The sequence below is a fragment of the Archocentrus centrarchus genome, chromosome 17 (genome assembly GCF_007364275.1).
Source record: "Archocentrus centrarchus isolate MPI-CPG fArcCen1 chromosome 17, fArcCen1, whole genome shotgun sequence".
NCBI classification, from domain to species: Eukaryota; Metazoa; Chordata; class Actinopteri; order Cichliformes; family Cichlidae; genus Archocentrus; species Archocentrus centrarchus.
In genome coordinates, this window is record NC_044362.1 from 28354792 (window position 1) to 28382585 (window position 27794).

General features: G+C 41.7%; 1 protein-coding gene across 2 annotated transcripts in view; it reads left to right on the top strand.

The window, feature by feature from the left end:
• Positions 1-545: 545 nt before the first annotated feature.
• The window catches only part of LOC115795725 (zinc finger E-box-binding homeobox 1-like), a 78879-nt gene continuing 51630 nt past the window's right edge, over positions 546-27794 (top strand). Inside the window, exon 1 of one of the 2 annotated variants that reach the window (XM_030751770.1) lies at positions 546-645. In XM_030751770.1, coding sequence (XP_030607630.1) covers positions 588-645 — 58 coding nt within the window. In that variant the 5' untranslated portion in view covers positions 546-587. Of the gene's footprint in view, positions 646-1984; positions 2224-27794 lie in introns of those variants that run through there. The other variant, XM_030751771.1, reaches the window with a different exon arrangement.

Sequence of the window (27794 nt, forward strand, 5' to 3'; positions counted from 1 at the left end):
TATTTCCAGTATTATATACTACTCCAGTGTAATTAGTAACTGTAACTAATCAACAATAACTTTGCAACTTTCCTGATGTGGAAATTGAACCTCACTGACTTCTTACTCACTTAATTAGTCATTTCATGGCTTAGCCTTGTATGTTTTCAGTCTTCCTCCAGCACTTCTTATCACTGACGCTTTCATCCCCCTTACCTCTTTTGTGCAGCCACATTTCGACATTTCCACCTGCAGAGAAACACCTTGCTGCTGCATTTTTGAATTTCCCATTCAGCAGTCAGGTGCAGCACGGACAGTGTGCGTACAGGGGCAGCTCTCGCACAGCAGCAGGAGGAGCTGAGCTCTCAGCTCGCCCATGTGCGGCCAGTAGGAGGGGCCATGTGCTGAGGTGTTTGAGAAGGTGATGCCGTAAAAGCGAGCAGTGTGTCGCAAACCAGGTGTTTCTGCGAGGAGAAGGTGATGTCGTAAAGTGGATGGGAGGGGTGAGGAAGAGAGATTGGGGGGGGGAGGCGGGAGAGACAGGAGGAGGAGGAGGGAGGGAGGAGGTGACTTGCGAGCGGCTGCGTTTCAGACTAAGCGAGAGGATCATGGCGGATGGCCCCAGGTGTAAGCGCAGAAAACAGGCGAACCCGAGGAGGAGCAGCGGTAAGTCCAAACTCCGCCGTAACCGCTGCTGGGCGAGCCAGGCGGGCTGTCGGTGACCCGTCCGCCTCTTCTAGGGACTTTTGGAAGTTAGTTGGAGCACATTTAGAGGAGTTTTAGGGCGTACTATTGCGTTCATATCCCAGTGTGGTGGTGTACCGTTATACCTGGCTGGCTTCTCTCTCTCCGCCTAGCGGTGCATGGGGCAGCCCCGACTGAGTGAACCGTTATCTGCCTGCTAGAATAACCCGAGGAGCGCTTTTATACTTGTTTGCATTTCACACTTTCCTCTTTGTTTCTGTACTTTTTTGTCACTTTTTCACCGATGGCAGCACTTGGCGGCAGGTTGCGGGGCTTTCACATAACAACGTGGCCCGCTGAGCGCAGCTTGTAGTTGAGTGTGTGAGCTTTTAGGGCGAGGTTGTTGCGGTGTTAGTTAGTTTCATGCTAACTTGCTGCTTGCTCGGCCCCTGACGGAGCTGTTCCTCGCTCCCTGTTGAAAATGACTTAACTTTACGTGTGTTGTTTTGATGGCCGGATGGCGGATCAGGCTGTTGCGGTGGATTTATGGGATTTATTTTTTTATTTATTTATTTTTGCACGGGGGCTGTGCTGCTCCGGTGATGGCAAAGAGATGGGATGTTTATTTTATCTCCACTTTACCCCTCCCTGCTGCAACTGCAACAACACATGCTCGCTTAGTTAAGGTAAGAGTGTAATATTATATTGTTTACTGTCCAGAAGTAGGTTTGGAGAATTTATCTTGATGCGTGCATGTTTTTTTTTTTTTTTTTTTTTTTTGGTCATCGTTTGAACCAGCGTACCTTTATTAATTGTGCACTTTTTCCCTTATTTGGCTTGGTTTTGCTCGATTCATTTGCAGATTGCTCCTATCACACATTTTAGACTTTTGCTTCTTGTACTTGTAAATTCGGGTTTGTTTACAGTCGATAATACTGAAAATATATATTGTTTTTTTTTGCATTTTAAGTATTAAAAGGAAATAATACATAATTACTGGTTAGCAGCTTAGTCGTGTTTATATAGGATCGTAGGGCTTTATCTCACGTATCTCATTGTGAAAGTGAGCTCATTCTTGTTATGAAGAAAGTGTAAATAGAGTTTGGCTCCAAAAGGTTGTCTAAATTTAACGTTATTACACCCACCTACATCCGGAGTCCCTCATTGGCCAGTTTCTTACCTGTACTTCCCCCCCTCTTTCATTGCATCCACCAATAAAAAAGTAAACCCATAAATATATTTATATATTTTGGCCACCGTTATGAGGCATGGTGTATGTGCGAGTCGAGGGGCTGGAAAGCACCTTTTTTTTTCTCCTCCTGCTGACGACACGACGGTGACTCTGTGCGTCTGTACAGGAGCCATCACCATCATCATCACCATCATCATCATCATGTTTACCTGAACGTGGATAACGGGGCTGACAAATGGCCTGTAAATAAACACAAATAACACCTGCGGCTCTCGACCGTTCACGGAACAGGATCTGCTCGCCGTTTCCTAAAGGCTCTGCGTGTCGTGAGGAGCCAGAAAAACCGCTCCAAATGTCAACTTGTGCAGGTAGACATGATTATTTAATTTTTTTTTTGTAGTTTTCACCGTGTGCACCGTGCCAGCTTCGCATGGATGCTCGTCTCTCTCTTTTTTTTTTAATTCTCGCGGGATTTATCTTATCGACGTTTTTCTGACCCACTTGTGCATGATTTATCCCCCCTTTTATATATTTTTGTGGACTGGTTGCCACGTTTGGTCGAGAGCACCCCACAGCTCTCCGGGTGTGCGTGTGTGTGTGTCTGCTCTGGAAAATGAGCGGCGCAAAAGGTGGTTATTCTTCTCTTATTCCTCACCATGTGCGATAACAGTGTTTATGTGGCTCACCGTCAAACCTCCCGTGTCCATCTATTGTGTTGATAGTTCGTTATACAATTTCCTGAGCAGTGTGCGGAAGGGAATGGCGGTCAGTACCATTACTGCAGTGAAGGCGGGGTTGCTGCTTTTTTCTGGACCGGAGACAGCCAGGTACGCAAGGTGATGCAACACCTATAAAGGTGTATTTAAACCGATTTTGGCGTGGCGAAATCGCCGTTTAAGGCGCGGTTTCTTGTTGGGAATGATTCTGAGCGCCTCATTTCTTGAAGCCTCCTAAAACGTGAAAGGAGCGCATCCTGGTCCGTGTAATGGGGCGCACAATCAAGATGGCAAAAGGTGTTGTGATTCAGTGCGCAGCGCTTTCATCTGCTGCAGGTGAAAGTCATCCGCCTCTCCCTGTCGTGTCATTTTCAGCCTCTCTCTTTAGACGTGTGTCCCCCCCCCCCTCCCTTTCCTGTTACCTTTGAATCCAGGTGAGATACAGTGCTTGTTCTCAGCCATCTTTTCGATTTTTTAAAAGAGCTGATGTACCAAACATTAGCCTGTGCTAATGTACCATGACCTCCAGCCAGTCATCACTGTGACGTGGCAGGCAGCTGCTGATTTAATCAACTAAACGCCCACAAAAGCTTTTTCCTTTATCACTTCAAAATGCTCACATTACCTGATACCAATATAAGCTGAACCTTAAAAACAAAACAAAAGAGGCCAGTCAAAAGGTGGATAAACAAAACAAGCTGACATCACTTTCCATCCCTGGTCTTGCAGGTGATAACCTGGGTTACTCAGGTAGATTTCACCTTATAGATTTTAATATTTTTAGTCACTAAGGAGAAAAATATCCTAATTATGTATGCAGATTAATTTTGTGATTAAATGACAGAATATCTTCCCTATAAACTGACATATATCTACCAAAAATGCTCATTAAAACTTCCCTAATCACCAGGTAACATATTTAAGCAGCTTGCTTTGCAGAATTTCACAATTATAGAACTGTGATTTTCATAGTAGTGACCATCTCAGAAATATCATGTCATAAATGGTATTATACAGTTATTGCATCATAGAGGAATGAAAACTGAAGGCTGTTTTTGGTTGATCAAACACCTTTTTGTTATTGGAAATAGAAAAAAAGCTCAAGAGGAAGCAAGAAGATGCACCTGTCAGGTTCTGTCTGGTGTAGGGATGAATACTGATAAGATCTGACTTATACCATCACCTGTATTGATTCTGCTTATTAGTTGGGTTCTTTGCTGCTTTATTAATTCCTGGTCTGTTTTATATTTGGGAGAAGTTTTTTTTTTTTTTTTTAGTATCTGTGCAATTGTTTTATTGTCTCTTAGTCAGATCCTAGTGCAGAACAGAGTGGAATAAAGCGCTGTGTGTGACTCAGGTGTACAAAAGCTCCACTGCCATGAGTTTGACGTAACTGTTTCGCAATACACAAATGCCAGGAAAAACCGTAAGCTGTAAGCCTGGACATGTGATTGCAGTGGGTTGAATAATTTGCTACTGCTTCTCAATCACATGACTCATCTGGTCATTTTTAAAAAAAAAAATACTGTAGATCAGCAAATGCATATAAATAATAAGTATCTGTCAATTATCACCTCATGGTATACCATAAACTTTATGTATTGCTGCAGCTCTGTTACTGCGTCCTACCAGCAATACAGAGAGTGACCATATTCAATTTAAAAAGCAAAAGCAGTCATTTCAAATGTTGGAAGTAGAGTATGTTTACTTTTTGCTAATAATATTTCCTAATCAGCTAAAAGAGTAGGAGAATGGTTGTTCAATTAACTTTCTGTCAGTAGACCAATCAGCTAATTGTTTATACTCCGCTTCTAGCAGCTCATATTTCCCTGGGTCTTGTCTAACTTGTTCCCTTTAATTAAGTTTTTGTAATGATTCATAACACATTTTACAGTTACACATTAGAAAAATGAATGAAATGACATGAATGAATGACAGACTGACAGCAGCAGTGAACATTATTAGCCTGATACCTGTTTTGTTTATGTTTTAAGGGCACGTTTATGCCTTGCATCTGTTTTCTCTTGCCCAAAACACGCAGCGTGGCTTTTGAATTTCTTCACTTTGGACAATTAGGTTTTACTGAACCACAGCGGTTAACAAAAACATTAACAGATCGTTATCAGATGGAGCAGGTAATCTGTCACTGATAGAGGCTGAGTTGGTGGTGATAACAATCTCCTTCCAGACTTTGTAATTTAAGATAATCACCGACTGCGCTCTTTGCCGCAGTGCCTTCTCTGGAGCTAGTTAGGAACAAAAAGATGAAGAAACTACATCATTTGATTTGTCCTTGGCTCATTTTTTATGCACAAGGATCACTGAACATCAGGTTTTAAAAATCTTCATGTCTTGTTTTTGTCATTTTCTGGAGCCGTGCCTCGATTAATAACAGGCCACATGGCAGGTTGCTTGAAAGAGAACTGGGGCTCATTTCCACTTGTCTCTGTGCTGTTATATTGTGCCACCCAACTTCAAATAGCGTTGTTCTCGCCTATCTAAACAAACTAAACCCAACCTTTCTGATTTTAATGATAGCTGGCAGAGAGATGGCCTTGCTCTCGCTCTCTACGTAAATGATTTTCCACCAGGCAGCAACAACTGTGAACATATCAATATAAAAGCCGAGCACAGACCTCCAGTGACCCTCACTTTCCTGTTTTTTTCAAAATGAAATGACCATGTGCATGCAATGTATATGTAGATATTCCAGTTTTTTAAGTAGATAATACAGACATACTGCAGCAAAAGAGCTTGGGACAAAGTATGAAGTTGTTTTTGGCATGCTAAGTGTCTGCAGTACAACTGTAAATGGCAGGTGTGTGCCCTCCATGTGCCCTGCTGCTTTGGTCATGGCTTCGTCATCCAGCGCCTTTAAAATGCTGCACTCTCAGCTGGCCTGTAATCTAACACTGCAATTTAGGGACTACAGGAATGCAGCCTGGTGTTAACATACCTTGACAGGATAAACACTGCGGCCTACTCCCCGGCTCGGACTGCTCACGCTGTACATAAAATCCAGCCAGGACTCTGCTGTCGCCACCGCCTGTACTCTGGAAGTGAGAGTTGTTCTTGGAGTGGTTGTTGATGAGGCGCTTTATGTTTAGGTTGCTACTTTGATTACGGTCATACCTCTAGAGTTGATGCCCTGCTAATGAAAATATTCTTCAGTTATATTCATTATTGAACTTGCAGCTGTGCATTTGGTAAAATGAAATGGAGCATTGCCACTAGAGACAATGCTGCTGCATTGACAGACAGGATCTGTGTTTGCAGCAGCTCTCAGTGACTCTTCTCAGTGACTGCTGTTTAATATCAGGCCAACAAAACACATTTCTTGGTGTGAATGAGTGAATACTCTGCCTCTTTGATCAGGGTGCCGTTGTTTGATCTGTGGATGAGTGACATTTTCCTCCGCTCTCGTATTCATGAGTACTCCTCTCTAGTTGCCATGTTGCACTGTTAATGCCTTGCATGCTGTACCACCAAGCTTTGCATCATTGTGAAAGGACCATGGACATTTAATTGAGCTTATTATGTTTAATCACTGCTTGAAAAGTTCACTGTGCAGGACTGTATCTTGGTGTAAAGCAACGCCAAAAAGCTGCACGCACACTTTCTTCAAAGGAAAAAGAGTCAAGTATAAAAGCTGCAGCCTGTTTAATAGGCCTCTTTTATCTTTATGCATGAACTATATTCTTGAGGTCACCCTCAGGTGCTCCAGTTGCAGCTGTCTTTCACAGAGTCATGTGAGGCCTCAGAGGTAATACTGAACATTTATTTCCAGCTAACACTCGCTGGGTTCACCCTCTTACACTCATTAGATTAGTTGGATATCAAATAATTGATGTTGTAATGGTTTCTAATTGCATTTAGCAAATGCAATTACACAAAATGAAAGTTGTTACTGTAATGGTACCCTGTATTTTATCAGGGCATGCTCTAGCCAAAGCAGTTGTTACATGGAAGACTATTATTTTTAATATTATTTGAGTGTTATGCAAACACTGGTTGTGAGAGAGATGAGAGATTTAGAGGGAAGAGGTCTGACTGGCATTAGAAGTGGTTGTGGTCAACACTAGCTGTTAATTGATTTATGGCCACTGATCATTGGAGTTACTTTCTCCTTGTGCTAAAAAGCCTGGAGCTGTGTGTGTGTGTGTGTGTGTGTGTGTGTGTGTGTGTGTGTGTGTGTGTGTGTGTGTGTGTGTGTGTGTGTTTCCTTTGCACAAATGGGCCTGTGGAATGACAAAGCACTACAGGATGTCTTTAGCCGCTCAGCATTAACCCCTCCCCATCTCCTTTTATGGTCCAAAGGGGGAGGTGCATCAGGGCTAACTGATGCTGCTGCTGTGACTAATTGAGCTGTGTGTGTGTGTGTGTATATGCGTATTGTGTATTGTGTATTGTGTGGATGTTAGCAACAAGGTGGGAAGCTGCTACTTTCCTCCAGGCTTTGCATGACAACACAGACTTGCTTGTTTGGATTTACATGCATTAACGAGGTGCCTGTGAGGGAAAATCAGCGGTTCCTGCTGAATGAGGTTGCGTTTCAATTAGATGACATGTGCTGATAAAGGCACCTTGACATATCAGACATGTAAAGGAAAGGCAGGTGACTCAGTGCAGCCTAATCAAGGCACATGCATCAGGCACACCGCTGAGGCGACCCCTTGTGAATAAGGGAGCAGCCCAAAGTAGCTTCTTCTTCTTCTATTTGGTAAAAAAACAAAACAAAACAAAATCCAGCACAGCCAGGTATTTGATAGCTATATTGTTTCATTTCCTGTTAGAGAAAATCACTGTCACAATTCATAGTTTTGGTTGTATTCACGTAGTATGCACATGTAAAAGCTGATCAGATACTATATTTGAATGAATGGCCCATATAGAGAAAGCATTTGTGATAGTTTTGAATGCTTATTATCTATTCTTCCAATCTGATTAATAAAACATTCCATCATTTTTGATAGAAATCCAGCAGTGTCTCAAGCGCGCCGCTTAGATTTGTAAAGTCAACAAGGAAATATGTTGAAGTAGTGCAACAGAACCTGACCGAGCAGCTTATCAGCGTCTCCACCTTTCAGCAGAGGTTATTACCTCATCCTCTATATTTGTGTGTGAGCAACATAAGAAAGCATTTTTGTAGCAGCTTCTTTTGATGCACATTCATGTTGCCAACAGCTCGCGCTTAACACGTGTAAAAGGCTCTGAGGTAAACGCTGCCAAATATAGCGGCAACAATCAGAATCAGCTTATTAGCTGTACTGAGTTGACAGATGACAAAAAACATGACCCAACCCAGCCGTGCCTGTTGTCATGCAGGTGTGAGCGCTTTGCCCCTGCAGCTCGTGAACACTCAACGTGAGACTTATTTTTAGTCAAGGTGAAAAGGAAATGGCGCGCCTCCGATTTAGTGCGAAACTGAGAGCAACTAATTGCGCCATTCAGGCTGCAAAGGGCTGAGCCATCTACATAAATACAAGAAAAAAAAAGACGCAGCCAGATTTTGTGCCCTTCACAGCGAGGTCGGAGGTCAGTGGAGCAGCCCTCAAGCTGCGCTACAGCAGAGGGTGCATGAGGCGCATATGCTGAGAGAAACTGTGTGGCAGTGACCAGAATGAGGATGCTCAGCTGAGTTTCGGTGTTAATTTCTTTCTGTTCTGCATGAAGTTTACAAGGAAGTGCTCATAGAAAAGGCTCTTTTTGTATCAGTGCAGATGAGTGAAAACTAAACTGTGCTTCTTCACTGTATTAAAGTCATTTTGAAAGAACTGAATTCGAATTGTGAGGATGTGTTTGCTTTAGGACGTTCATCATTACTGCCAGTCCATTTATGCATTAGGACTAAATACTTCATTCAAGTTCATTTCATCAGTTGGGGAAGTTGTTTTATCTCAAAATCCTCTCCAAAAACAGCGTTGATGGCTTTTATTATGAGGCATTTGAAAGAACAAGATTGTAGTCATGATTCTTTCTGGTTGATTCAAAACAAAAATGTTTTTTGAGGCACCAGAAAAGTGTTGTAAAGCCAAGACTAAAGGGCTTAGGAAGGATTCATTTCCTGCTATGTCATATTAAAATAAGATTATAGTTGGGCCAAATCCTTCTGACTTTACATTGCCGTTAAAAACCGATGTTAGGAAGACAAAGTTTGCTCACTGCCACCTACGCGGTAAACAAATGTGGAACCAGAACTGAAAATTACCTCCAGCGCCACCAGTGCATAAAATCTCAGAGGAACTGCCAAACTTCTTACAGGTGGTCTAACCCATTTTCACAATTAACACGCTTTGCTGTTGCCTTTTTTTCGTTCCCTTTCAGCCACCTGAATATTCATGTATTCAAGAGGTTCCCCTCAGCAGCTGAAACTTTAATCTGTACTGTGGGAGGGAGGCCGATCTGTGAAAGACACCTCGCAGTAAAGAGGTTGTCTTTCTTCTTCTGCTGCTGCTGCTGACCACCACCTTAAAATAATGCACACGCGCTCGTATATATGATTGCATTAACGGGGTTAAATGTTTGAGCACAAACACACGCATTAACTCGTTTGTGAGATTTTGTGATTATGTGGGTTATGTGTGTGTGTGTGTGTGTGTGCAGGCAAGTGTGTTCAAAAGAAAGAGTCCCATTCAAAGTCCTGTGTGAGTGGGAGAGGGGGAGCACTCGTTTCGCACTCAGCCGGTGGGAAACTCCTCTCCTTCTCCTTTGGTGGTGGTACAATTTGCATACCCTGCCGTCCTCCATTCTCTCTTCTTCTCTTGCTGCTGGAGGTGCAGAACAGAGGAAATCAGCGAACGCAGCCTCCAGGCAAAATGCCGATCCGTAGCCGAGGGTGCCGTACAGCGGAGCCCGAGATGATTTGTAATTCTGTGTGTGCTGGTCACTGAAGTGGAGTGCCACCTGCCTGTGATAGGCTATACTCACTCTGATTTACTGCTATTTCAAATTGGGACACATCTCAAAGGTAAACCAAAAAGCCACAGGTGCAGGGAGGCTGGTGCAAAAATCCATGTAGAGCTGAGAACAGAGCAAAAGTGGAACGATGAAATTAATAAAATGCAGTAACAGTGCCATCGTTAAAAAAAAATAAATAAATAAAGCCCAAGTTGAATTCTGACCTCCACATTTAACACGATACAGAACTGAGGAGGTTTTCTCCTGTTCTGACTATCTGTTACTGCCAGAGTCGTAGCAGCAAAGTGAGCTGTAGTGACTGTTTGGATAATGAGAAAACCAAAGAGGACCATTAGAACATTAGAGATGGAGCAGTGAAACTCTGGGCTTATGCTGACATCTGTGTTTAAAATAAGAGTTTTTCTAGTAACAGGTCTTTGTTATTTATCTCCTCTCCAGAAATGGAGAAATCCATGTTCTGAAAAACAAACTATTTTAAAGTTTTCAGCTTTGTCTATATGTAATCTAAGGATATATTTAGATTTTTTTTTTTTTTAGAATATTAGATGATCATTTTGATTAGCTTCTGACATCTCCATAGCCTTTAGATTGTTTGACTTGAAAGAAAAAAGAAGAGTAATCAGTAATGAAAATCAGTGCAGTAACTGTATCCCTCTTATCAAATATGCTTTCAAACTTGAGAGCTACTATTAGGGAAACAGATCATTTATATTGATGATTCATTTTTGAAGTGATTGTGAATCTATATGCATCAAAAAGAAGACATGATTTAAGAAATTTTTAATCCCTGATTGGAAATACTTAAACCAGGGTTTTACTTTAGCCCCCTCTATAACCGATTTATTTATTTACAGCATATAATAATGTGATTTTTTTTTAGGTATGTACCACAGCAAAGGTTTACCTGCCTTTTTACAGGAGCCGGGTAGTCTTCAAATGAACCTAATAGTTAACTTTAATGAACACAGCAAGTTATTTATTCTGCCTTTATTATTTAGTTATTGTGATTTATTACATTTATCTTTTCAATCTTCACAATAAACCAAAACTTCCATGCAAACCAAAAAAAAAAAAAAAAAATCCTGTATTTCAACTTTTGACTGACTAAAGCATAAAAAACTAAACAACTGTAGGAGTAGGAAGGCGACCTCCCGGCAGCGCCAAGGGTCTCAGGAGACATAAATCAAGAGCAGTGGACAGGTGGGTTAGGAGGGGCCTGACTCATTAACGACACTCCTGAGACTTCTGAAGGTACGGCAGGGCAGGTGGGACTGGAAGAAAGATTGGCGATGAGATTGGAGGCACAGCTGAGCAATTTATTCTCACCTTTCACACTGCCACTTGGTTTTTATTTGAGTTTTTTTTTTTTTGTCTTTGAATTTGAAAATTAAAGTGAACCGTATGCTATTCTGTATGCTGTATTCTGCAGTCGTTAGTATACCTGAAAGTAAAATCGATGTAATTCTGCGTAGCAACATTTAATCGTCTCTTCGACTAACCACAAAAACCCCCGGTGTTGACTGGAGCTGATTATTGTGACATGTTGCATTAAGCAAAGTGGCAAATTTGATTTATCTTTTCTAAACTTAGAAATATACATGTAACCCCCCCCCTCGTAGTGATGGGTGATTCCAGGGTGTTTCAGTGGTTCAAGTTAAAATGAATCTGATATAAAATAATTAGTCAGTTATGTATCTGCTCAATCAACAGAAGGTTAATTAGAAACTAAAACATACTGATGACTGATGCCAGGCATTCAACAACCCCCTCAGATCGTGGGTGAAAACGTCTCTTTATTAAAATCTTATTTAAACTGAAATCCTTTGGTTCTGAACTGTTGTTGGGACAAAAGAAGCTTCTTTTTTTTGGTTCTGTTGACAGTAGTAGTTGTGGAGCGGTTACTCTTTATCGTGGCGTTAAAAGGTTCCCTCCCTTCCTTCACCTGCCACATGGAAGGGATGGATGCTGAATATGTTGAGACAGAACAGAGGATTTGATTAGAGACGTGGAACTCTCTCTCTCTCTCTCTCATCTGTTCTGTATCCTGTGGGCTTGATTTGCTGTCCATGGAGCCAGCAGCATGATGTATGATGCTTGGGAAAGTGAACACCAGAAGGAGGAAAGTAGCGAAGGTGGAACCCACCTTGCTTGCACACATTCAAATCTATTAAACTGCCATTGTAGATTTAGATTAGTTTGTTGATGTAGGAGAACATTAAGTACCGTTCTTTTTAAATTATGCAAGCAAATTCACGGTCGAGAGAAAGAGAGAGCTAGAGTGGCTGAAAGAAAGGGAGTGTTGTTATTGAATTACAGGTGATGGCCGCTAATTGGGCCCTCCAGAGATTGTGTATGTGTGTGTGTGAAGCTCTGGGGATGCAGGGTTGATGAAGCTGTTAGGGTAAAGTGCGGGGCCTCTGTGCACTCCCTGAATGCTGTGCTTTAGAGGCTGTCCCGTCCCCGCGGAGGAGCGCTAATGGAGGCCACACAGCCCTGATGAATTACACCCAGACTGGAAGGATGAAGGGCTGACGGAGCTGGAGGTGACGCTGCTGTAATTGAGGTGGCTTGCTGTGTGAGAAAAGCGCATGGGTTCTGATGAGCTGTAGGCAAGAAGCAACACGTTTGTACCGAAGCTGTGACAATAACCACATTATCACTCCACAGTGGTTCTTTACAGGGTGTCAGCAGTATCTGAAAGTCATACTCTGCAAGCATTTTATTTGAATAAGTTTTTTCTACTATTATTGAATCACATGGTAATAGTGACTCAGCCTATAGCTAGTCTAGTGTCTCGCACAGATTTGGATTCTATTCATGGCAGTAGCAGTGTTTGTATCCTAATCGCCAAGTGCTTTGTGACAAATATACTTGAGGAATATAATGAGCTTCCTCTCATCACTCAGGCAGACTGTAATTCCACACTCTTGGACTGCAGCTGGCAGTTTTTTTGTGCTACTCTGCAGCCTTGGTGAGCTTGGTGTGGCATCACATGAAGCAGCTATCCAAATCCTGCAGCTTCTGGCAAGAGTGGCTCTCCAGCTTGCAGCATCTCTTCAGAGCAAGAGAAGAAGTATCATCTCCAGGTGTAGTACAAAACTGTAGTCTGTCTGCAGGAAGAGACTCACTGGAGAAGCAGCTGAATTATAAAGAGGATTAAAATGAGAGTGAGGGGATTGTCCACTAGCACACTGATTGTGGAGTGTATTATTTTCTTGGACTGATGAAAAACAAAAAATGTTAAAATTATTTCTCACATATATTCGGATGGATGCTGATGTACATGGGCGGCCTTCCCAAAATAAGTGTATGCTTGTGAAATTTTGGAAATGTTTTGTGTTAACATTAAAGTGTTGTTGCAGCAGATAATGTACTTGTCATGGTCTGTGACCCAGCATCTTCTGTTTTGGACTTAACTCAGTTAATGTGTTTTGTTGATTCTTAGTTTATTGTGTTTTTGCAGTTTAGAGTTTTGTTGTAATCTCTGGTTGGCTTCTTTATTTATATCCTCGGGCAGTCTTAGCTTAGTTTTCTGAGTTCTGTTCTTGGATATAATCTATTTGTATTTAATCCCTGGTTTCCCGATGTTCTCCGTGACAAGACTGTGTCTGTTTTCCTGTTTAGTTGTGGCAAGTTTATCTTGTCTTTCCATTCAGTTTTGTCTCCTGTTTTTAATCAGTCTCTTCCATGTTTTTTTCTTCTGTCTCTGTGTCATGTTTGCAAATCTTTGTCCAGGTCTCAGTGTTAGTTACTTCCTGCTTTATTTTGATAGTCTCCTGTCTATTGTGTCTTGCATTAAGTTCTACTTCCTTTGTCTCGTCTTTAGTGATTAGTTCCGGCTGTGGTCTCACCTCTTTCCTCTCCCCTCATTACCTCTTATGTATATATATATTATCTGTGTTTCCCCTTGGCTTTTGCTGTGTTCTCTCCTCTTGCTGTATGATTCCTAGTCCCATTTAAATCTGTGTGTTGCCAGTAATAAAGATGAGTACTTTTCAGTTCAGTCTTGCCTTCCGGGTCCTGCATTGGGGTCCTATTCCTGCCTGCCCCACAGTGGTCCTTAACAATAATAGACAGAACTGCTGAAGCAATTGGTTGACGAGGCAAAAGATGCAAAATTATTTCCTGGTTCCAGCTTCTTAAAATAAATAAAAATATATATTTTCTGGTAAATGTATTTTAGTCGAGAACTGAAGCCAGTTTAAGGATGTTACTCCAGGCACTTTTGATTTTTTTACTGTTGAGAAACTTTTTAAATCAAGTTAACCAGTAGTGCCATCTACATACAGACTTGTGCAGCTCACTATTCTTGCAATCGGTGAATCAGGAAAGCTTGGAAACTTGGAAAATATGCAGTGACTGGACCCTCCAGGACCAGAAATGTAGACTACAGGAATAAATGCAGAAAAAATATGGACAAGAAGAGAAAATGCCATCAGTATCTCCATGTAGCATCCATGCTCAACAGAGGAACGGGGACGTTTGGCAATAGTAGATTTTAGGGACGTGCGCGATTACTCGACTAGACGACTAATCGTCGCTATTGTTACTTGTCAGTACCAGATGTACTAGTCGGTTAGCCTAATTATTAAGGTTTTAAATAACCCAGTGCTGGTAAATGTTTGTCCTAAATGTCATGCAGCCATCTGCCACCAGATGGAGCTGCAGCAATTACATCGTTATAGAAAAATGCAATAATGTTACCTGAAGTGCACCTCTGGAGAAACACCCTTCCTCCTCTGCATTTCTGGCTGTTTCCCCCAAGTTTGCAGTAACGCAGCTGATTTTATGTTTTTATTCTTCATTGTTTGAAATATAACGTGCAGTGTTCATAATGTGCGATGCCGCACAGTTAAGTAGCATTGTGCGATTCATTATAGAAGAACACGGTCAATGGTTTCAAACGCCTTTGTTAAGACAGTTTTTGACATTGTCCATTAAACAGGCATAAAATTTAATTTGATATCCGAGTGTTTCTTAGTTTCAGACTAGTCGATTAGTCTAATTTTTTTCCCTTGTTTAGGAACATCCTAGTAGACTTTAATCAAATGATGCTCGCCTATACACTGTGATTTTGTGTTCCTTATTTTCCAAGCTCCTGGCAGCAGTGCCAGCGCTTTGAATTTCATTTCCTTGTGTAGTTTTAGAGCTGAAACAATTTGATTAGTTGATGAACATGCAGCAAATTTAGCTGCTCAGTTATAAGTTTCTTCGTCTTATAGGATAGTAAATTGACAAAACAATTTCTGACATTTTCTAGACCAAATTGATTTAAAACATCATCAGCAGAAGCGGTTGTCTACTTTCATTAAGCTACAGGGCACTGGAGTAAAACACAAACATTTTATTTTTATTTTTCTGTCTTTTTGGATTTATGGTTGCATCCCGTTTGATTTCCTACAGTTATTATTGTGTTTTTTTTTGGTGAGCATTCAGGATATATAGGACACGGTCTTCTCCGTTGCCACTGAGAACGCCACTCTGTTTACACACTTAGATTTCTGTTGATCAAAGCAGTTTTGGCGTCAGTGTTGCTGTTGCAGCGTGATTGCTGAGGTGTCAGCTGTTGAGTTGACAAGAGGTGCGGAGCAGTGACAGTGCAGGCTTTCTCATCTTTTTGTGTGCGTGTTCGTGTTGCTGCTTCTCTGTGCGATTTTGGCTTCCTTTACCTTCACTGAGGATGACATGTTTGAGAATCCACCTTCATCAGCTTTAGGGTCCACGTGTACTGTGTGTGCAAATATTAAAAAAAAAGTGTTTGAAGACTGAAGCTCTCAGCCATAAACATTTATGTAGGTATGATTTTGTGGGTTGTTTGCTTATAAAAATGTAACTGTGGCCGGACCTTTGTATTCTGTCAGTGCTTCCTCTCTAATTATGTTGCAGTATATACTGCGTAAGATTTCATCGATTGTGTGAAACTGTAGTGAGCTACATTTTTGTTTCTTTACCTAACAAATGTTTTTTCTTCTTTTAAGGTGCAGCCTTTACACCTGTGAAGATAAAGTGTAGTCTTCACTGTGTGCTGTGCAGTATAAATATGAGATTTCAAACCACAAAACCATCCAGAATAGGTTGCAGGTTATATAAACAGTCTATTAATGTCTGATTGGTAAGTAACAGCTTCCAGTGTAAAATGAGGTGATATTTAATTTTTGGATCGAGGTTTTGGATCATGATTTTTATTGAAGTACCTACTTTTTCTTTTTTTCTTCACATGAAATTATAAGATTTTAAAGTTAATCTTGAAATGTTACCATAGGCCATATTACTTTAGATTAGCTGCTTGGGTCAGTGCACTCCACTGTATTTAGTGATTGTCCAGCATTGCGGCATAGGTCCAGTGATTGAGGTGGGAGGACTTATGATTGGCTGATCAGTCCGATAGGTGGGCCTACAACAGTTGTGAAGCAGTTATCAAGTGTGGTAAAGGACTGCACTATTACAAGAATGCTTAAAATGGACATTGCCTACTTGCAACAGAAAAATGCTCCACTCCAGCAAAACCAGTATGTTGGCTTGGCTCATACCAGTGTAGAGTTTAGATTCAGGTGGATACTTCGGTCTGTCAGGATTTCTGCCATGAAAGCAGTTGTATGGCAGAAATCCTGCTGTTTACACTTTGGCTTTTAAGAAGAGAGGAGACCTAGTAGGGAGTTTATTTCCCACTTGCAACATGAAGAGAAAGTAACGTAGGCTTTACCAGCTGGAGATCATCTAATCATGGTTAACCTCTTTCATTCTTATTCTTAGCCTACCGTATTATGATATATACCGTATTATGACCGTGATTATGAACAAGTGTGAAGGTAAATAATAGAACAATTGGTTAATAATATACTTAAGCTAACTTGGCAGTTGTCTCTGGAGCTTGAAAAAGGCGACTGGACTTCTTTTTGTTTCTTGAAGACGTTTCACCTCTCATCCGAAAGGCTTCTTCAGTTCTCAACCAAATGGTGGAGAGACCCAGGTATTTAAACCCCTGTGGGCGTAGTCCCCTGGAGGTGGTTATGACCCTCTATTGATCATGTGCGTGAACACATGTGCCCAGGTGTGAAGGGGGCGTGGGTCATATTTAATCAGTGGTTTCAGTTGAAACCAATTTAGGACTTCGCTCCATTGTTTCCTGTGGCCTATTGAGGTCACTGGAACAAAGGTGTGAATGGGGGTTGAGACGTCTGGGAAGGGAGCTCAGGACAGCACTGTAAGCATACTGAGATGTCATGCTTTCTCCAAGCATGACATCTCAGTATACTTCAAACCAAGTCACACCCTAAGACAAAAACTGGTTCATCCCAAGGACAAACCCGCCAAACACAAGATCAGCGATGTAGTGTATGCTGTTCAGTGCAGTGAAGAGTGCTCGGACCTCTACATTGGTGAAACCAAACAGCCTCTTCACAAACGAATGGCACAACATAGAAGAGCCACCTCGACAGGACAAGATTCAGCAGTACATCTGCATCTGAAGGAAAAAGGGCACTCTTTTGAGGATGCCAATGTCCACATTTTGGACAGGGAAAACAGATGGTTTGAAAGAGGAGTGAAAGAAGCCATCTATGTCCACTGTGAACAACCATCATTGAACAGAGGAGGTGGATTACGTCACCAACTTTCCCCCGCTTACAGTGCTGTCCTGAGCTCCCTTCCCAGACGTCTCAACCCCCATTCACACCTTTGTTCCAGTGACCTCAATAGGCCACAGGAAACAATGGAGCGGAGTCCTAAATTGGTTTCAACTGAAACCACTGATTAAATATGACCCACGCCCTCTTCACACCTGGGCACATGTGTTCACGCACAAGATCAATAGAGGGTCATAACCACCTCCAGGGGACTACGCCCACAGGGGTTTAAATACCTGGGTCTCTCCACCATTTGGTTGAGAACTGAAGAAGCCTTTCGGATGAGAGGTGAAACGTCTTCAAGAAACAAAAAGAAGTCCAGTCGCCTTTTTCAAGCTCCAGAGACTACTATGACCTGGATGACTGAGAATCTACACAGACATAACTTGGCAGTTGTTATGTCTAAGAAAGTTATTGTCAGCCTTGGAATCCACTGACAGAAACCCTAATTCAGTCCATTAGGCTGGGTTTGGGAAAAAAAAATCCCTTCCTAATGCAAATCGATCAGAGTCAGTGGAATATGAGACTGAAGATAGAAACTGAGCGAAACAAGTTGACAGTTCTCAGACCAGATTAGTTGTTCACTTTTAGAAACTTAGCCACTCAAGTCAGTGGGTAAAAGTTTAATTTCCTGCCTTCATCATGTATGAAACCTGAGCAGAAGTCTGGCTGAGCTGCAGTTTTTTTTTTTCCTTTTTGGGTTAGAGGTACGAGAGATTTGGCACAGGTGCAACTCAGAGGCGGCAGCTTTCACGTCTTGACTCGATTTCACCAACACGGCTTGTTTTGCCTCTCTAGTCTCATGCAGCAGCCATCTTAATGTGAGCTCAGAGGTACTTGGGGTTAATCTCACCAAGTGAGCCTGTGCAGAGGCCCACGAGAAGCCCAGATATCAAATAAAAAACCGGTTTTACAGGAAACCATAATTAGTAAGCTTGTACCAAGCTTACAAAGATTAGTCTGTAAATTAGTCAATATATATAGAACATTAATCAGCAACTTTCTTGGTCATCAATTAAAATTGTAAGAAAAAATGACAAATGTATCACGTCATTACTTACTTTAAGCCCTTTTAGTGTGAATATTTACTGATTATCTTTAACTTTTATGGTAACAAATTTAATATATTTTAGTATAGGCCTGATAAAACAAGCACAGAATATGTCACCTTGTTCTCTGATATGTTAAAATGCCAGTTTTTGATCATTTTTTGACATTAAACAGATCATGAAAATTATCTGCAGATTAATAAAAGTTATTACTTTTAACACTCCTTTGATTTGTTTTTGATTGAATGTGCACTTTAAATAAGCAGTTCCACTGAAGATGGAGAAAAATATGCATAAATGTGATTTCATAATATAAAATGGGAAAGGTAGATAAACATTTTTAATGGGATGGGAATAATATTTGTACATAAACCTCTCATCAGAAGCAACTGAGCACCTAAATATGGAAACAAAGAAACCAAAGGATTTGCTGCCAGTGAATGTGTACGTGTGTTTTTGCGCTTATGCGTGTGCGTCTGTGTGTGCGCGTACCCTTCCCAGCATGGCAGGTGTGCCTAGGCTTCAGCGCCATTACAAGTCTCATAAATACCACCTGACACCATTACAGCAGGCAGGCTTCAATATAAAACTCTGCTCCCGTGGTGTGCAGCCCTTCAGCACAATTATATTATACCCCACTTCAGGGGAGGAAAGCTAGACTCCTGCTCAGTACCTCTTAACAGACCGAGCTGGTCTGAGTAAACATACTTTTTTTCAAGTAGAGTGTTATGACTTTTTTTCCCCTCATGTAAGGCATCTCATATTGAACCTGTTTTCTTTAAAATCATGAATTCATTAGACTTGGCTTTTTTTGTTTTTTCTGTTATTTTTAAAACAGGATCCTCCTCAAAGTCTTTAACAAGTAGTGTTCAGTGCCATACATTCTTACTTGAACCTTCAACCTTCTCCAAAACACATACTTAACCTTACTGCACACGCTTATGTGCACGTCCTATTCAATCCGACACCGAGCAGGCCTAGGTGTTTGGGATTTTTAGATGTCTGGCTCTATAAGCTGTTGTAGAAAATCGAGTACATTAGCAGCCAGAAGGTGTTATAAATATTTGCCTGGCATTCACTTTGCGCAGGTCCATCTCTGCAGTGTTTGCCACTTTGCTACCTTGCCTGGATGGCATTTCAGTCGAATGGCGTTCTGAACGTGCTTGACATTTTGTTAAACTGCGTTCGGAAGGTCCTGCCTGTCCCTGTGTTTTCCTTCCCCTCCTCCCTGCATTGTGTGACCGGGTAAACAGGCAGGCAGGCACACACACACACACACACACACACACACACACACACACACACACACACACACACACACACACACACACACACACACACAGACAGACAGACGTGTATCCTCACAGACTGCCTATACATCTGGGGAGTTTGCTTTGTACGGCTGCAAGCTGAGGATTATGCCTTTGTCTTTACTGCCGACCGCGCACGGAACAGCTTTGAGTTGTTTATTTTTGATGTTTTCCCTAAACACACCTGTAAAAGAAAAGTAGGCTAGCATCTCATTATGCTCTCCAAACAGGGCCGTATTTTTCACAGGCTACACATGGAGGATCTCTGCTGCCCGCTCCTTCCTATGTTCACAGTTTAGGAGCTGCACAAAGTAGGCAGAATGCAAGTGTTTAATGCACCAAATATGACTCTATGATCTGTTTGTGTGTACAGTTCTGGATCACCTAAGACACTTGAAATACTCCCAGGAAGTCCTGTGAGAAACAAGCCTCTTGAATTTACACTAAACACACTGGTGCTGTGCCACAATTGGAAACACTTTAATAAAGTACTTCCCTCCATCTTAGAGGTTCAACTGAACTTTAAATTTAATAACGGGAAGCATATGGATACCGTTCCCTCTCTTGATTTTCCTAACACTCAAACATGAAGCTGTCCTCAGCAGTGCCAGCGCTTTGGTGCCTGGGCACAGTCTCATCTCCCAGCTTGACGCTCCCCTCGCTGACAGCCGTTCAAAGAGAGCTAGCTAACCGTCCGGCATCCAGACGGCAGCGGCTGGTCTTCATTTAGTTTGGACAGAACTCCCATGCCAGGCGAGGCTACGTGCCAGATTGCTGCCTGCAGAGCTTGCAATGGCTGCTGCCAACTCCTGACATACAGTAGATGGGCGGTTTGGCGCTGGCTGTGCCAAAAATACTGTGGGCTGATTAAGTAATATGATGTAAGATGGTGGGATGGTGCAAAGCAGCCTGCTGGATGTGAAAGATGGAGATATCGTTGTTAGTAGGGAGCGGATGATGGAGCTGGAGCTCCATCCTTTCTCCATCTGCGTTCTGATTATGAGATTAGGCTGCTGACTGGATACACTGACCCATTCACAAGGATTTAATCTGTGAGGAAGGTGGGACTGTGCAATAACCCAGATGGACTAGTATAGTAGCTACAGTAAAATAGCATTACAAGATTATATTTTAATGTTGTAGCCAAAAAGAAAATCATTGTTCACAATGATTATTTAAAAATGTTTAAATTAAAATTTGTAGGAGTGTTCTTAATTTGTAGATGTAGTCAAATAGAATTATATTAAAGTAAAAATCAAAGCTGCTCGTATGTTATCGACTCTTTAGCTGTAACATTTCTTGGGGGAAAGCTATATTCGTGACATGGATTTAATTGGTGAAAAGTTATTTTGAATTGTGAGCTTCTGAATCAAAATAATGCAGAGCTGTAATAATTTTTCTCCCACTTCAACCATATTATTAGATCAAGAGGTGAAGGGGAAGAGAAAAATGAACACGTTGCATTATACTAAGAACCTTTGGATGCTAAAAGGAAAGCTAATATCCAAACATCTCACTCTTACTGGTCTTTATAACCCATGAGGTTAATTGTTGTGTCATCACTCTCAGCACTGGCTGCAGCACATGTAGCTGAATAGTATCGCTGCTGGAGTCGAGGAACTTCTTCGTGGTAAGCTAATAGCTAGTTTGGGAGAGATAATCAGCATGCATTTGGCCTATCAGAGGTTCACTAAAAAGGGGGAAATGCTGGGGTCACAGATTATTAAGAATATCAGTGATTATATTGACATGTATATCAGGGGAAAAGATTTTTTTTATCTACATTACCCTCCGAACATCCAGTATCAGTTGGACAAAGAACAAAACTTAGGTATTTGTTTACTTTCATAACCAGGAACTGTGCACATTGATCAGCATAACTGTAAATCTGCCTATGTTAGCCAAATGCCTCATTTTTAGTGCTTGTCCGATGGCCAGATGTTAATTTAGCCATTTTAACAACCTCCTTATGTTACTCTGCCCTCAAGGAACTGGTATGAAGCTAAACAAGGCCATTCCTCACAGAGAAAACTGGCTGTGTGCTTATTCCAAAGCAAACATTTTGACTGACGTTACCTTACAGTTGACCTTCGTTTGCACAGACATCTGAGGGCAGCTGTGTGATCCGAGAATATTTCTGACATGATAGCAATAGCCATTTGTGCTCCGGCATGCTTACCCTGAAGCTCAGGTCAGTCCCACACAATGACTGTCTGAGTGTTAATCTGGGTACTTAGTTTACCGTAGCTTAGCCTAGTGAAGCACAGCACAGAGACAGGAATTGCTTGCAGCAATGCTTCCCTCCACCCTGCGGGCTAGCTCTCACAGAGACACAGCTAAACACGCAGATGTCATGTTTTGCACATCACAGAACTCAGATTTTGCTGATGCTAAGCAGCACTTTGTAACCAGCACAGTTCTCCAACCCATTTCCGAAGAAGTTTTCTGCCAGCGAGGGAGTGTGTGTGTGATTTGAATACTGAGCAGGTGAGGAGGAAAGTGTTGGAGAGCTGGTAGAGAGCACACGATGACCACAGCAGTGCAGTGGTACCTGCTGGGGCATAAATCAGGCTCACAAATAGAATTATGGATAAGGTGGAAGTGTTTTTCCTGGTAAAACTCAGTGACCAATATAAGGCAAAAAAGGACATGCATTATGAAGGCAGGACTTGAAAGCAAAATTTAATGCTTGAATTTAATTTTTTTTCCTCCAAGTGTACAGCCTAAAAACAAGTTTAAAAACAGGTTTATGGCTTAAATGTAAAATAAGACAGGGCAGTCGTGGTGAATCACACTGAACATCTGGGAGTGGAGGAGAAAAACTTTTCTGTGTAATAACAGCCATGCTGGAAGCTCGTCAATCAGTCTAGAAGAGGTTTGGCAACATAAATGTTTGCAGCATCTCCATGAGAACAGATGATGTAGTTTATTGATTGGCTGCATGCTTCAGTACTGCCTAATTTGGCTGTAGGATATCCTTTGTATTGCACCAGTAATACAAGACCCAAGGCCTAATGGATATTAAATTTGTCATTGTATAAATTGAAAAGAAAAAAAAAAAATTCAAAGTATAGCTTTAAAAACAGGTCATTTTGGAGGTAACAGAGTCCTCCAAATGGCACACATTCAAGAAGCTGTCACCTTCACTTTTTGCTATTATATTTAATGGTAATTATTACATTATAAATGTTTCTAATCCTGCGGCAGGGAGGGAGAAGAGTGCTATAGGCGACTGAAGATTTAATAGGTGAACCTTAATGACATTTTTAGTGCGATAACCCCCAACAGTCTTAAAAAGAAAGGTCAGTGGAGACAGTATTAACATGTAAAGCAGAAACCAGCAGAAGTCCAAGTGTTTTTCCAGCCTTTGTGTTTTCACTTTCCAGCAGTCCTTTGTAGCTTTTCCAGACAGCTTCACATGAGACCATGGATGAAGGGCGGCTTGATTGAGAGGATATTAACCTTGTTGCACCTACCAGAGACTGAACAACCCCCCACTCACAGTGCAGAGTGACAGGAAAGATGGAAGCAAAAGAAAAGGGGCTGGGCTTTGCGTTAAAGGTTATAAAGGAGTACTGCATGGACAGTTTGAGGCACAATGAATTCTTCTTCTTGCACATGGAGGTCACAGGTCAGCATCAGCTGCATAACTGCCTCTTGTGGAAGAAGAGATTTTCCATCAAAGGCTCTTAAGCAGGTTGGGTGTTTGCGGAGGTTAAACCAGCTGTTTGAGTTTCTCCCAACAACATAATTCCACTCTCAGTCTGATGCTCGATGGCTGCTGAGACCAGCAGAGATATTAAAGAGAGAAAGAGTCTAAATAGAAAGCTGTAGGAGAAAACCTTTGCCCCCAAAGAGCCAGTTTCACTGGGGAAGTATGAGCCAAGTGTCCGATGCAATGTGCAGAATAGAGGTTCATGCTTAACAGGCATCGCGTCCTTTAGTTACGTTTCCCCTGCATCGTTATCAGCATCAAAAAATCACACGAGTGATTGTGTACAAAAAGAGTAATTTGTGATCACGGTGCGTGCAGTCCTGCCTGAAATTACAGCTCACTAGCTCATGATCAGGGCCAGGGAACAGTGGATGCTGTATGAGAATAGAAAAATATTTTTTGGGTTCTTTTTCCTCTGTTTTCATTTCTTCTACTCCCTGCTGAGAGTCACACGTAATAATGTTGTGTGTGTGTGTAAGTTGTTGTAAATTCAGTTTTCAGTTACACATCATGTACACGATTATACAGCCACAAGGTACGGCTGGAGTCTTTCTTTAAATGAATTCAAGCAGATGGACACGTGTGTAATCCGTCTTCTGCTTCTCCCAACCGTGATGTGAGGAACTGCTCTCCAAATACTCCTCTTTCGGATGATTTTTTATGGAGTTTTATTGTGGTGGAAACAAGAATTGAAATGTGATTATCTGTTGACAGTGACTGAAAAATTTCACCTGACTTTACTGATATGAGACGCAGGTTTTCACTCTATTGTTTTCAGGGTGACTCCAGAGGTGAGAGTCAGACGCAAAAAAAAATTAAAACCACCGTGGGGTGAAACTACTGGGTCAAACACTAATGCTGAGCCTGGAATGCACAGCGATGACCTAGATTTGCTCTCACCAGTATCTGTCGCTCCGGCAGAACGACAGAGGCTCCTTCGGGATTGCAAAAACAATAGACACATCCTGAGTATCTTCAGTGCTTTATGAAAGTGTCATCTGGTACACAAGTGCCTGTTTGTTGTGCGTTTTGTTGATCATACTGCAGCAGCTGTATGACAGGGAAAGTGTTGGATAGGCACATTTCATGAATCTGAGGCTGGAAAATAATAAGCTGTTTACTCACGTGCACCAGGGACCGCATTACAGAAACGTCCTATCATAAGTTAAGGTCAGAAGAGTATAAGAAATTAATGCAATTAGTTCAGATACTCAAATCATTTCATTTTAGAGAGTAAAAACCTTTATTTGTAGTGTTTTACCTTAACAGTAAACCTATTGTAAGGGTATGTTACCTACAATGCTCTGTCTACCAAAACATCAAGAGAAAAGATCCTCTGGAACAAAATGAGTGGGTGGAAGACCCCGGGATAAAAATTGCACAATACACTGAAGCAGCGTGCATCCAGGCTTATCAATTCCTTTCATCAACTCTGGAACGTTTTTCTGGCACATTGGAAAACAAGGACCTGAGTCACACTCAAGCCTGTTTCCCTGTTTCTGCGCTGTGCTCAGACTCAGGCGTAATAAAACAATTACATCTATGCTGAAACCTGTGTGGGCCTAATTTGTTAGGACTAAAAATTGATCGGGAATTGACATGGGATTCGATAAGGAATCAGGTCCTAGTTCCTTGTCAGAACTAATTGCTGATGGATTGAATGAAGCATTGTCTACTAGGACTCCAACAACTCATTGAGTAGCTCGAATAACTGATCGCAAAAAAATCCTCGATGCAGATTTTTTTTTTTTTTTGCTTCGATGCTTCGTTTAATGCGCGACTCCGCAGAGCTCACTGTGTAAGTGTCACAATTGCGACTAAAAATAGACCCACAATGTATTTAGGAGCACACCTATGAATAAAATGTATTACAACACTAAGCCCAAGCAGCCACGGCGAAGAGCAAAGAGGTGGCGCCGTTACAGCGACGCTGAGCTCAGGTGGAGTGAAAGAAACAGCAGCGCTCGTTACTGTAATTGCTCTAAAAACCTTTACTGGGGGAAAGCTGGCGGGAGTCCTTAACAAAATCATTCTTTTTTTTATTTTAGGCTGCATGTATTTCTTATTTATTTTTTGCCTCTAAGAAGATGTTTTCCTTCAAAACTCAGATTTTAATATTACACATAAACACAGTGAAAGGATTTAGTTCTTTTGGCAGATAAGTGTATACAGTTAAGCAATTAAAATATTGCAGTCTATTAAATGGAAACCAATGAGCAGTTCTTTTGAATATTTACTACTGCTCATTAATAAGACAAAAATATTTCTTATCCGATTACTCAATTACTGAAATACTATCTATCTGGGGATTCTGGTTAATGTATGTAACCTGTGGCAGTGCTGTAGTTCATCAGGAGGTAAATTTCCTTTCTGTTGTTTTAAAATCCAAACCTGTGTGTGTGTGTGTGTTTATCACTAAAATGAGTGCACTATGATTAAATGTGTATGCACACCCTCAGTGTCAGTGCAGCTTGCTAAATGCAGAGATAGCTTTGTGACTCTCTTCACTCTGCACACTGAATTGGGGGGTTCTGCCTCCAGATTTAGTATTTTTCTGACACCAATTATCTGACTTCACATCATCAGTGTGTGTCAGGTTTGTGGAGGTGAGAAAGCAGGCTGAGTTTAAATTTTTTAGTGCTTGTGCACTTTTCATGTGTGCAGCCCTGAGCAATGCTATCAGTGTCTTTCTGGAGAAACTGTCTGGAAACATGTTATTATCCCCCCCAAAATTTAGGTTTCATCGTGTCTCTCTGCTCTTTATGGCTGGCAGCCTTTCACTCTGCCTCTGAGTGCAGCTATTTCGATCAGATATAAACACGCCTGACATCACTGGACAGCGTGTCTCAGAAACTAGTTCTGGCAAAGCATGAACTGGCTGTTAGTCACTACATCCTACTTTTGCTACGTTTGCTTTGTTTTAAAGCACCTGTACTCTTTGGATCAGTAGGTGGTAGGGACGCTATGGCCAGTGTGGTGGGAGCAATAAAACAGGAGCACTGTACAAAGCCTGCATATCATCCCTTGGACTGGTGCATCCCTGCTGTTCAGCACATGCCAGCTTGATGTTTTCATTAGGACTAAGTAAATACACATGTTCCCTGTTTAATGTTTGAAACTGTAATTTAATCTTATGCTTAGAAATATCATAATTTCACCATTGTGACATTTTGTGGGTGTCTTTCCAGCTCATTTTGGCAGACGAACCCAACTGTTCGGGCTGGGATAAAAAACCTCATGTAACCTCGTGTAAATTACATCTGTGCCTGTGCCACTGGGGAAGATTCCCATGCGTCTGCTGCAAGATAAACTGATTTATATTCAAATGAATGGATTCAGCTCCAGCTCTACGCATTGCTGCATTTTAACCACAAGCTAGCTGCCCTGCTTTCCTTTTTTCCTCCGTGTGTGTCATGTGGCTAAAGGCCACGGGCTCAGAGTTTCTCCACCCCCCACCCAGCACACTAACCTGCCCTGTCTCCTCCTTCTCCTCCTCCTGCAGCCTCCTCCTCTTTCCATGAGATGGCCTCTGCATGCTTTGTCGCTGCTCGTTTCCAGTCAGCGGGCAGCAGCGGCCGGGTAGTGACCTTTCCGACCTCTTTAGAGCGAATTGGGGCTGCGTGGCTCTGAGCTTGGCTGCGCTGTCTCCTTTCTAGCCTCTGGTCTTACACTAAAACAAGGCTGCTCACTGGGGAGTGGCAGAAGCTGTTGGTAACCATCTGCGCTTCATCAATGAGACTGCTTGAATGTGCATTAATAGCACTCAATTAATAGTATTTAATAAGTTTTGAATGTTTTTTGTTATTATTAGTGCTTTTAAAGCAATTTCTGCACTAAGCAACAAAATCTAACTTAGTGTGATATTCATTAAGAAAAAAAACTTACCCAGATGGCATAAGAACAAGCTACAAGCAAGGAGGAAAATGTTCAAACAGAAGTGGCTGAATCACCTGGTAGGAAGTAAGATACTTAATCATAACAAAAATCCAAACCAGGGCATCCTGCAACACAGAATCATTTTATCATAATTGTTGACTCCAGAATTGTAATTTGATTAGCAAGAAGTATTTAATTCTATACACAAGAGCATTTTTTTTTTTTTTTTGCTATTTGAAGAAATCTCATTTGCGGTCATTAAATTAAATGTGTTACTTAATTGTAATCCACCGTGCCCTGCTACAAACAAAGTCGGTGTCTGCGGAGTGCTGGGAAAGAACTGACCTCATTACCTCAAACGAAGGTCTGGTCAGTGCACTGAGCAGAATACAAATCATCAAGTCTGGCCTAATTAATCACCTGTATTGATCTGATGGTGCAGAGATTGGCGTAACACAAGCGACCAAGACGTCAGTGAAAAATGAAAGAATTGCATTTTAAAATAGCTGATATAGAATAGAAAGACCTGTACTTTGCATCCCTTATGTCTTTAGCCATTTCGCTATCTCAACAGGTCTTATCGCTTTACCTTCTGCGCCGGGTAAGCAAGCTAGAATACATGCTGGAAAGCAGCAGTGTGCTGGGTGGTTTTGCTCAGAGTGAGGCCTCTGTATTCCCTGACCTTCTCCTGCTCTGGGTGCCAAATCTCATCAGCTCTGAAGAGTAATTA